The sequence below is a fragment of the Oncorhynchus mykiss genome, chromosome 15 (genome assembly GCF_057628025.1).
Source record: "Oncorhynchus mykiss isolate SJ-2025 chromosome 15, ASM5762802v1, whole genome shotgun sequence".
NCBI classification, from domain to species: domain Eukaryota; kingdom Metazoa; phylum Chordata; class Actinopteri; order Salmoniformes; family Salmonidae; genus Oncorhynchus; species Oncorhynchus mykiss.
Window position 1 is genome coordinate 46,122,623 of NC_143036.1, and position 11,620 is coordinate 46,134,242.

The 11,620-nt window shown below is 43.2% G+C and overlaps 1 protein-coding gene across 5 annotated transcripts in view; it reads right to left on the minus strand.

Annotated features, from left to right (window-relative positions):
• rap1gap2b (RAP1 GTPase activating protein 2b) overlaps positions 1–8,930 on the minus strand; it is a 74,300-nt gene extending 65,370 nt beyond the window's left edge. For 3 of the 5 annotated variants that reach the window (XM_090200180.1, XM_036944398.2, XM_021563261.3), the window contains exons 1-2: positions 8,563–8,930; positions 6,192–6,227 (exon numbers count right to left, since the gene is read on the minus strand). In XM_090200180.1, the coding sequence (XP_090056306.1) occupies positions 6,192–6,227; positions 8,563–8,606 (80 nt within the window). In that variant the 5' untranslated portion in view covers positions 8,607–8,930. Of the gene's footprint in view, positions 1–6,191; positions 6,228–6,724; positions 6,936–8,562 lie in introns of those variants that run through there. The other 2 variants (XM_090200179.1, XM_090200178.1) reach the window with 2 other exon arrangements.
• Positions 8,931–11,620: the final 2,690 nt, after the last annotated feature.

An 11,620-nucleotide genomic window follows, 5' to 3' on the forward strand; every position in this document is an offset into this window, starting at 1 on the left:
CAAATTAAAAACACACACTCAAACACATCAAAAACACTCACTCAAACACATCAAAAACACTCACTCAAACACATCAAAAACACTCACTCAAACACATCAAAAACACTCACTCAAACACATCAAAAACACACACTCAACCACATCAACACATCAAAAACACTCCAACACATCAACCACATCAACACATTAAAAACACTCAAACACATCAACACATCAAAAACACTCCAACACATCAAACACATCAAAAACAAATTAAAAACACACACTCAAACACATCAAAAACACTCACTCAAACACATCAAAAACACACACTCAAACACATCAAAAACACTCACTCAAACACATCAAAAACACTCACTCAAACACATCAAAAACACTCACTCAAACACATCAAAAACACTCACTCAAACACATCAAAAACACTCACTCAAACACATCAAAAACACTCACTCAAACACATCAAAAACACTCACTCAAACACATCAAAAACACACACTCAAACACATCAAAAACACTCACTCAAACACATCAAAAACACTCACTCAAACACATCAAAAACACTCACTCAAACACATCAAAAACAAACACTCAAACACATCAAAAACACACACTCAAACACATCAAAAACACTCACTCAAACACATCAAAAACACTCACTCAAACACATCAAAAACACTCACTCAAACACATCAAAAACACTCACTCAAACACATCAAAAACACTCACTCAAACACATCAAAAACACTCACTCAAACACATCAAAAACACTCACTCAAACACATCAAAAACACACACTCAAACACATCAAAAACACACACTCAAACACATCAAAAACACTCACTCAAACACATCAAAAACACTCACTCAAACACATCAAAAACACTCACTCAAACACATCAAAAACACTCACTCAAACACATCAAAAACACTCACTCAAACACATCAAAAACACTCACTCAAACACATCAAAAACACACACTCAAACACATCAAAAACACTCACTCAAACACATCAAAAACACATTAAAAATACACACTCAAAAACACATCAAAAACACATCATGCACATAAAAAACTCACACTCAGACACATAAAAAACACAACCTCAAACACATCAAAAACACATTAAAAATACACACTCAAAAACACATCAAAAACACATCATGCACATAAAAAACTCACACTCAGACACATAAAAAACACTCAAACACATCAAAAACACATCATGCACATAGAAAACCACACTCAAACACATCAAAAACACTCACTCAAACACATCAAAAACACATTAAAAATACACACTCAAAAACACATCAAAAACACATCATGCACATAAAAAACTCACACTCAGACACATAAAAAACACTCAAACACATCAAAAACACATCATGCACATAGAAAACCACACTCAAACACATCAAAAACACACACTCAAACACATCAAAAACAGTTCAACACATCAAACACACTCCAACACAAACACACTCCAACACATCAAAAACACAACCTCAAACACATCAAAAACACATCATGCACATAAAAAACTCACACTCAGACACATAAAAAAACACACTCAAACACATCAAAAACACATCATGCACATAGAAAACCACACTCAAACACATCAAAAACACACACTCAAACACATCAAAAACAGTTCAACACATCAAACACACTCCAACACAAACACACTCCAACACATCAAAAACACAACCTCAAACACATCAAAAACACAACCTCAAACACATCAAAAACACACACTCAAACACATCAAAAACACTCACTCAAACACATCAAAAACACACACTCATACACATCAAAAACAGTTCAACACACTCCAACACAAACACACTCCAACACAAACACACTCCAACACAAACACACTCCAACACATCAAAAACACACACTCAAACAAATAAAAAACACACACACACTCAAACACTCACTCAAACACATCATAAACGAACACTCAAACACATCAAAAACACAAAAACACATACACATCAAAAACACTCACTCAAACACTCACTCAAACACATTAAAAACACATCAAAAACACACACTCAAACACATCTCAAAAACGCACACTCAAACACATCAAAAACACTCACTCAAACACACACTCAAACACACATCTCAAAAACACACACTCAAACACATCTCAAAAACGCACACTCAAACACATCAAAAACACTCACTCAAACACACACTCAAACACACATCTCAAAAACGCACACTCAAACACACATCTCAAAACGCACACTCAAACACATAAAAAACACACAGACTGGGCCTCCCGGGTGGCGCAGTGGTCAAGGGCTGTGTCACCAGAGACTCTGGGTTCGCGCCCAGGCTCTGTCGCAGCCGGCCGCGACCGGGAGGTCCATGGGGCGATGCACAATTGGCCTAGCGTCGTCTGGGTTAGGGAGAGTTTGGCCGGTAGGGATATCCTTGTTTCATCGCGCACTAGCGACTCCTGTGGCGGGCTGGGCGCAGTGCACGCTAATCAAGTTCGCCAGGTGCACGGTGTTTCCTCTGAGACAAGATAGTAACTACTAACAATTGGATACCATGAAATTGGGGAAGAAAAGGGGGTAAAAAAAAACACAGACGTCAAAAACAATACAAACACATTAAACACAACAAAAACATACATCAAACTTATCAAACACAGATGCTCAAACTCATCAAAAAAACTCCAAAACATCAAACACATTAAACACAACAAAAACATACATCAAACTCATCAAAAAAACTCCAAAACATCAAACACATTAAACACAACAAAAACATACATCAAACACATAAAAAAACTCCAACACAACAAAAACATACATCAAACTTATCAAACACATCAAAAACCCTCAAACATTCAAAACAGTAAAATAGTCAGTGTGCTACCTATCAGAATCTTTTCTTGACACACACACACACACACACACACACACACACACACACACACACACACACACACACACACACACACACACACACACACACACACACACACACACACACACAGAGAGCGCAAAAGAGGGAGGGAGAGAGTGAGTGTGTGAATGAATGAGTCAAGCTCTAAATAAAGGGATGACAGGGAAGATGATAGTGTGCTGTGTAGACGTTACATGGACATTGAGTACTCATTCATAAAACATACACAGTTTAAAACCAACTTTAATAACTTATACACAAACCGACTAAGCATACACGGTCATGTGAACGTACTGCAGACTCCTGCAGAATACAAATACATCACACCACAGGCATAAACGCACGCACGCACACACCCATGAGCCTACAGGAATAGGCACATGTAGCCTGCATGATGCTAACCTGACTCGGCACACCCTCCGGTCTCACTACCTCAATTCATCATGCTCATCTAAACATAATATACAGACATTCACACACCAGAGATGGGGTTAACTCCATCTCAGTATAGCCATCAAGTGTTGGAACTGAACTGAACTGCACTACAAGAGAAATTCCATTAAAAACGTAATTTATATGAACTGAAATAGATGGAGAGACAGATGTGCATACACACACACACACACACACACACACATACACAAACTCAGATCGCAGAGGAGTGGTCACACACACACAGATCTCTCATACACACCCAGGTTATCAGCAGGTAAGAACATAGACAGGTGGTATTCACACCTTACTACTACCACTGAGGTGACACTAAAACAAATGTATAGTTACACTTCCTATCTACTAACACACAAACACCCCAAACAACACTTGTTTAATGAAATGTTCGTTATCAGATGGAAATCCCACAGATTGCCACTTTGATTAGGTCAGCAACTAATTAATTTCATATCACTCATGTCATATCAAATGTAATACATCATATCATTTCTATAACAGCTTTGATTAGGATGGCACTAATATTATGTAACATAACAGGCATATAATCATAGCCTACATAATATAATTCCTATACGATGGTAATACCCAATGTAAAACTGCTGCTGCTGACTTAATGAGTTCTTTATGCTATCATATCATTCTGGACGTGCTACCTGTCCCAGACCTGCTGTTTTCAACTCTCTAGAGATAGCAGGAGCGGTAGACAGACTCTAAATGATCGGCTATGAAAAGCCAACTGACATTTACTCCTGAGGTTCTGACCTGTTGCACCCTTGACATCCACTGTGATTATTATTATTTGACCCTGCTGGTCATTTATGAACATTTGAACATCTTGGCCATGTTCTGTTATAATCTCCACCCGGCACAGCCAGAAGAGTGGACACCCCTCATAGCCTGGTTCCTCTCTAGGTTTCTTCCTAGGTTCTGGCCTTTCTAGGGAGTTTTTCCTAGCCACCGTGCTTCTACACCTGCATTGATTGCTGTTTGGAGGTTTTAGGCTGGGTTTCTGTACAGCACTTTGAGATATCAACTGATGTATGAAGGGCTTTATAAATAAATACATTTGATTTGATTTGATCTATAATACCCAACGGTAAATCCATGGATAAAACAAGCAGATTATTATACATTACTGCTGCTGCTAACTTCATAACTTACAGTGCCCTCCATAATTATTGGGACTGTGAAGTACTTATAAAAATAAAAAATGATTTAAAATTTAAACAATGCCTGTGAGTTTAGAGTGCAGGCTGTCAGCTTCAATTTGAGGGTATTTTCATTGGGTGAGCCATTTAGAAATTACAGCATGTTTTGTTTATAGACCCCCCATTTTAGGGGACCAAAAGTATCGGGACAAATTTAATCAAATGTGTAATAAAGTAGTCAAAAATTAAGTATTTGGTCCCATATTCATAGCATGCAATGACCACATCAAGAGCTTGTGATTCTGCATATTTGTTTCATGCATTTGTCCCTTGCTTTGGTTGTGTTTCAGATGAGCGACAAACGTTAGAGACGCACAAATATTATACCCCGAAGACATGCTAACCTCTCACCATTACAATAACAGGGGAGATTAGCATTTTATACCATACTCCCAAGACATGCTAACCTCTCACCATTACAATAACAGGGGAGATTAGCATTTTATACCATACCCCCAAGACATGCTAACCTCTCACCATTACAATAACAGGGGAGGTTAGCATTTTATACCATAACCCCAAGACATGCTAACCTCTCACCATTACAATAACAGGGGAGGTTAGCATTTTATATCATACCCCCAAGACATGCTAATCTCTCACCCTTACAATAACAGGGGAGATTAGCATTTTGGGGAGGGTATGATGTGCGTCTGTAATTTTCTCACTCATTATTATTCACGGTTCATTCAGGATCCTCCGTAATCATGGTAGCATCCACATTCATGTCGAAGTGTTTATTTACAGTAAAAGAGACTCCAAAATGACACAGTACACTATTTACCATTCATTTCTATTGGGTACTAAATACATTGAAACACAACCACAAGAAACAGCAGCCAAAAGAAGAAAACAAATCACTGTATAACTCTATTATCTGTAAGACTGTGTGTGTGAGGTCGTGTGACTGACAAAGCCACAGAACGGTATGGCTGTGAGTCTCACCTTTGCACAGAGGGGTCATATCAGTGTGTAGCCCAAACTGTTTAGACGCTACAGACAGAAGTTAGCAGATCGGCTGTGGCGACTTCAGACGAGTACCAAGACAGTTTGTGCGGGTCATAGAGCAAACAAAGAACGCCATCGTGTTCGTGAGAGTCATATCTTTCCACAAATGGTTCATAATAGTTTGGACGCTACTTACGATTTTGTGAGAAGGCCAATTTTCGGGATGTTTAATGGTCTGACAAACACCGCTCTAGCTCTGTCACCTTTCACCGCCGATGTGGAAGTGCGACATCGGCGGATGCGGTGGATTGAGACACATCAATGCAAAAATAAACAGATATCTCTAGCTTAAACTGACCCATTTTTATGGGGATTTTTTTATTATGCTAATTAGGACCTTAGGGGGTTAAGTGGTCAGATGTCAAATAAAAAATGGCTTCCACATACAAAAACACCACTACTGGTTACTACAGCCCTCAGTACTGTACCACACAGAGAGGGTACCTACCCAATGGTGCTCGCTCACACACACACACACACACACACGCACACACACACAAGCACTCATGTGGACGTGAATGCCCTTCCTTCCAGCAAACCCAATTTTAGGAACCATTTTTGTGTATACTTTTTGAATGTGCGTACTACTCACCGTGCTCTGAGTGCACTGACCGTACTCTTATCAATCCTGAAGAGAGAGATAGAAGGGAGAGAGAGAGGGATAGAGAAAATATGTTCAGTTAACTTGTCATGTAGCTATGACAACAGGGGCACACGACCTCATTCACCCACACTGGTGAAGCACTTCCTTCCTCCACAGCCTGGCTCCAGAGATGTCCCTCACATGACACACACACACAGACACACATGGACACACACACACACACACACACACACACACACACACACACACACACACACACACACACACACACACACACACACACACACACACACACACACACACACAGAGAGACACACAGACAGACACACATGGACATACACACACACACACACACACGTGTAAGTATGAATGTTTTCACACGGACACACACACACACGCGCATTCTGACTCACACACACACATATACACATATACACACACAAACACACACAGACACATAACCAAAATTAAGTTAATCACCATGGCATAAAAGGCATGTTGTTAATTCTCTTCCTTCATACCTTCTTTCTCTCCTTCTCTTCCTGTCCTCCCTCTCTCCATCTCAGTGTTTGAGTGTTTTGTCTGTCATATATATGTATGTTATCGCCTTAGGAAGGGTCTTTACTACACTGAATTACACACTAATGGCTGACAAGCTGTCATCACATAGCTCTGCTGTTGTGACACACACACACAAAAACACACTCTCTTTCTCTCTCTCTGTGGGAGACTAGATCACACTTTAACACACCCTTCCTGTGCTGGAACCCCTCCCAGTACTACCTTAAACCACACACACATACGCACGCACACACACACACAGTTATCAAGACAATGATCAGTAACGCAGTGACTAGTGCATGCCATTGCATATTTTCCATCCCAAAGTGTTTTGTTTGTAAACAATCACACATACACACACAAACACACACACACACACAAATGCACACACACATACACACACACACACACACACACATACACACACACACACACACACAGGTAATCTTTTGTGAACACGTTTTTCCATCATGAGAAGTCAATCTGTCTGTCAATGTTCTATTTTCAGTTTGCATTTTCAAACTAACTCAGACTCACAGTAACCATTAACCCTGATGTGTCACTGTGTTTTATAGAGATAATGAAGGAGTGAGGGAAGGAGATGGAAGAAATGAGAGGTGTGGAGTGTAGCAGAGGGGAAGAGAAGAGGGAGACAGAGACAGAGATAGGAGAGAAGGAGAGAAAGGGAGAGAGGGTGCAGGAAGAGAGTAGCAGAGGGAGCAGTAAATGTTAAAAGCTTCATATGATGAGTCTGAAACCTCTGTTCGCACGGGTCATAAATAAAACATTTAGTGCTGCTAAATGTACAGTACACACACACACACACACACACACACACAACTCCACCAATACGCTAAAATCAGCCATACAACACACACACACCTCAACTGACTTAGCACACAGTGAAACAAAGCATGCTGAATAGCTGATAAAGGGGTGGAGAATGAAGGTGAAAGAGAGGAAGAAAGGAAAGGAGAGAAACAGATGAGAGAAGGGAGGGAATAGTAATGCTAATATCCACTCTTCCCTCCTTCCCCAAAAAGTATTTCCTGCATTATTTGACACTGCCTCACTATTACCTCTCACACACTCAGAGAGATGGATGGAGATGGAGAAAGAGAGCTAAAGAGAGAGAGAAAGAGAGAGAAAGATGGAGAGCTGGAGAAAGAGAGGGAAAGGGAGGGAGATGGAGAGCTAGAGAAATGGAGAGAGGAAAATTGAGTATGAAAGTGAATGGTTGAATAGAGAGGCTTGTGTAAATCTTGCAACTTCTCTAATCACACACACGTACGTGCGCACAGACACACACACACACGGACAGACGCACAGACACACACAGGCCTCTTGTGTATTCTGGGCACAGGTTAGATTTGACAGGCCGTATGCCGAGCTGAGATTCAGTGAGGTAAAGAGCTCTGAATCACTCAGAGAGTGAGAGAGAGAAAGAGGAGAGAAATATGCTGTCTCATACCTGCAAGAAGACAAAGAAAGGGGAGATTTAGGGGATAAACAAATACCCTGGCTGTATCATAGAGGGATAGAGATAGTTATCATCCCGTACTGGTCTCTGTCTTACCACTTACCTGGTTTAGCAGTCACAAACTAGTCCAACTACAAACTAGCAAGGATCCCTGCCATATACAATCAACTGTCATAACATAGCTAACACACCCCCAAACAATACAACAAACTACTTACAATCACAATCACATAAACACGCCATATCAAACTGAGCCATATGCAAAGTCGCATACACAACACACACTTTATTTCTGTCACACAAACACCACACACTTACCATCCAAACCCTCCAAAGGACACACTCCTCTTCCTCCTTAGCATGGTGTTTACGTCTCTTTCTCTCTCTCTGGGAGTCTGTGTCTGCTTCTCTTGAAATTCTTAGTCTTACAACAATCTCTCTCTCTCTCTCTCTCTACCACCACTATGTGTCGTCTGCCTCCAGCCTTCTATCTATTCAGTTAGCGCTTTAGCCTTTTTACCATGCCCTCACTGTTTTCCTCTCTCTCTCACTCCCGGATTCCCTCTTTCTCGTTCACTCTCTCACACAGTATGAGCTTAACACCTGCCTAGTCTCTCCCTCCACTGCTTCCCTCCCTCACCACCCGCTAGGCTGGAACGAGTGAGTGAGAGAGATAGGGCGATAGTGTGAGAGAGAGTGAGAGGGAGGTTGGGAGGGGTGGAGGGAGGAAGGGAGGTGGTGTTTTCTGTGTATTTCTCTACCGCTATTCTTTGACTCTGAGAGAGACAGACTGACAAGGCAAAAAAAAGTGGCATTGATGTCAAAATAATAGACCGTGTTAATATGAGTACCTCCGTGTCTGAAATGGAATGAAGAAGGTCATTTTAGGCGCCAGTACCAATTTGAAAATACTTGTGTTCATATTCTAGAGGTGGAATATTCTAGAAGAGCTGCCGGGACTAGAGATATTCTAAAGAAAGCAGATTGCTAGATCATCTTTTCATGGGTACTCAGGCAATAGAAAATTAGAATTGCTGCATCAGCCTAATTCAAACGCTGGACTGGAGTGCTTTCTTTGTGGAGTCATTTATGTTTGAAACATCTCTTGGTTAAATGTCAATGAGAGAGTTCTATTAACCTGAGCTGCAGTGCACTGATCTATGGCCCGTGACGTGAACGGACAAAAGCGGTGAGGGAGGAGCGCCCTTCTCAAGCCGAACAGTAATCTGCGCCGATGTTGTCAACAAGGCAGCATGGTGCATTGTCCAGAAACATACACATTTTTTCCACCATAAAATACATTGCATTTTCTAACTATATTGACAAAAATACACTACCGTTCAAAGGTTTATGAGTCACTTAGAAATGTCCTTGTTTTTGAAAGAAAAGCAAAAAAAAATTGTCCTTCATAATATCATCAAATTGATCAGAAGTACAGTGTAGACATTGTTAATGTTGTAAATTATTATTGTAGCTGGAAACAGCAGATTGTTAATGGAATATCTACACAGGTGTACAGAGGCCCATTATCAGTAACCATCACTCCTGTCACGCTCCTGAAAATGGACGGACCAAGGTGATTGGATTGGCGTGATTAGAGTTCCATATCTTTTATTCAAGTGAAACTTCTACAAAACAATAAACCAACAATGAACCGTGAAAGTAGTGCTGCAACATGCACCTACACAAAACAATATCCAACAAATGCAGATGGGAACAGGGACACCTTGATCCCCAATTAGAGACAACGAACATCAGCTGCCTCTAATTGGGAACCATACTAAGAGCACCAACATAGAAATGAAAAGACTAGAACACCCCTAGTCACGCCCTGACCTACAACACCATAGAGAGCCCTTGGTTCTCTATGGTCAGGGCGTGACAGGACTACCCCCAAAGGTGTGGACTCCGGCCGCAAAACCTGAAACCAAATGGGGAGGGTGGGGGGGGGGGGGGGGGGGGGGGGGGTGACTAGTGTCGGTGGCGGGTCCGTTGCAGGTCGTAGCCCCCGCCCAGACCCCACATCCGGCCGTGGTGCTGGGCTGAACGCCGTGCCTGGACTGGGAACCGGTGCAGAGGAGTACTCCGGCAATGGAGCTGGGTTGGACGCCGTGCCTGGACTGGGCACCGGCACAGAGGAAGGCTCGTGCCATGGAGCGGACTGGACGCCGTGCCTGGACTGGGCACTGGCGCAGAGGAAGGCTCGTGCCATGGAGCGGTACTGGACGCCGTGCCTGGACTGGGCACTGGCGCAGAGGAAAGCTCCTGCCATGGAGTGGGACTGGACACCGTGCCTCGACTGGGCATCGGCGCAGGTTGCACCGGACTGATGACACACTCCTCAGGTACGTGGAGTGCGTGGAGCCGGTACAGGACACTCCGGGCTGGGGATGCGCACTGGAGGAATAGTGCGTGGAGCCGGCACCGGACTGTTGACACGCACTTCCGGGCGGGTGCGGGGAGCCGGCACAGGACGTACCGGGCTGGGTAGGCGCACTGGAGGCCTGGTGCGTGGAGCCGGCACAGGTGGCACCGGACTGGTGACAGACACTTCAGGGCGAGTGCGGGGAACTGGCACAGAATGTACTGGACTGGGGAGGCGCACTGGGGGCCAGATGCGTGAAGCCAGGACAGACTTCACCAGACTGCTGACAGGCACTTCAGGTCAAATGTTGAGTAGAACACACTTGATCAACATCTCTCTCCTCTCTCTCTCTCCCACAACTTCTCCATCACCTCCCTGAGGTTTCTGGCTCTTCTCTTTGCTCAGCCGCCAGCTTCATGTGCCATGAGGTTTCTCATGGCACATTTCTGTGGCAGCGGACTGAAGACAACCTCCTCATGGCGAGTGCGAGGAGACGGCACAGGACATACCGGGCTGGGGAGGTGCACTGGTGGCCTGGTGCGTGGAGCCGGTACAGATGGCACCGGACTGATGACACGCTCTTCAGCACGCCTGCGCTGTAGCCTACTCCTCGCCTCCACCTCTCTCCGGTATTCCTCATTGAATTCCTCCACCGTCTGCCATTTGGGCTCTGGCACTGCCCAGTCAACCACCTCATGTGCCCCCCTCCCAAAAAAATCTATGGGTTTCTGTGGCCGCGGCCCCCAGCGTCGTCGCTGTCCTTCCTGATCTTTCTGCGACTCCCGCGTCACATTCTGACCTACAACACCATAGAGAACCAAGGGCTCTCTATGGTCAGGGCATGACAACTCCTCTGTTCCAATGGCACGTTGCCAAGTTTAACATTTTAAAAGGCTAATTGATCATTAGAAAATCATTTTGAAATTATGTTAGCACATCTGAAAACTGTTGTTCCGATTAAAGAAGCAATAAAACTGGCCTTCTTTAGACTCGTTGAGTATCTGGAGCATC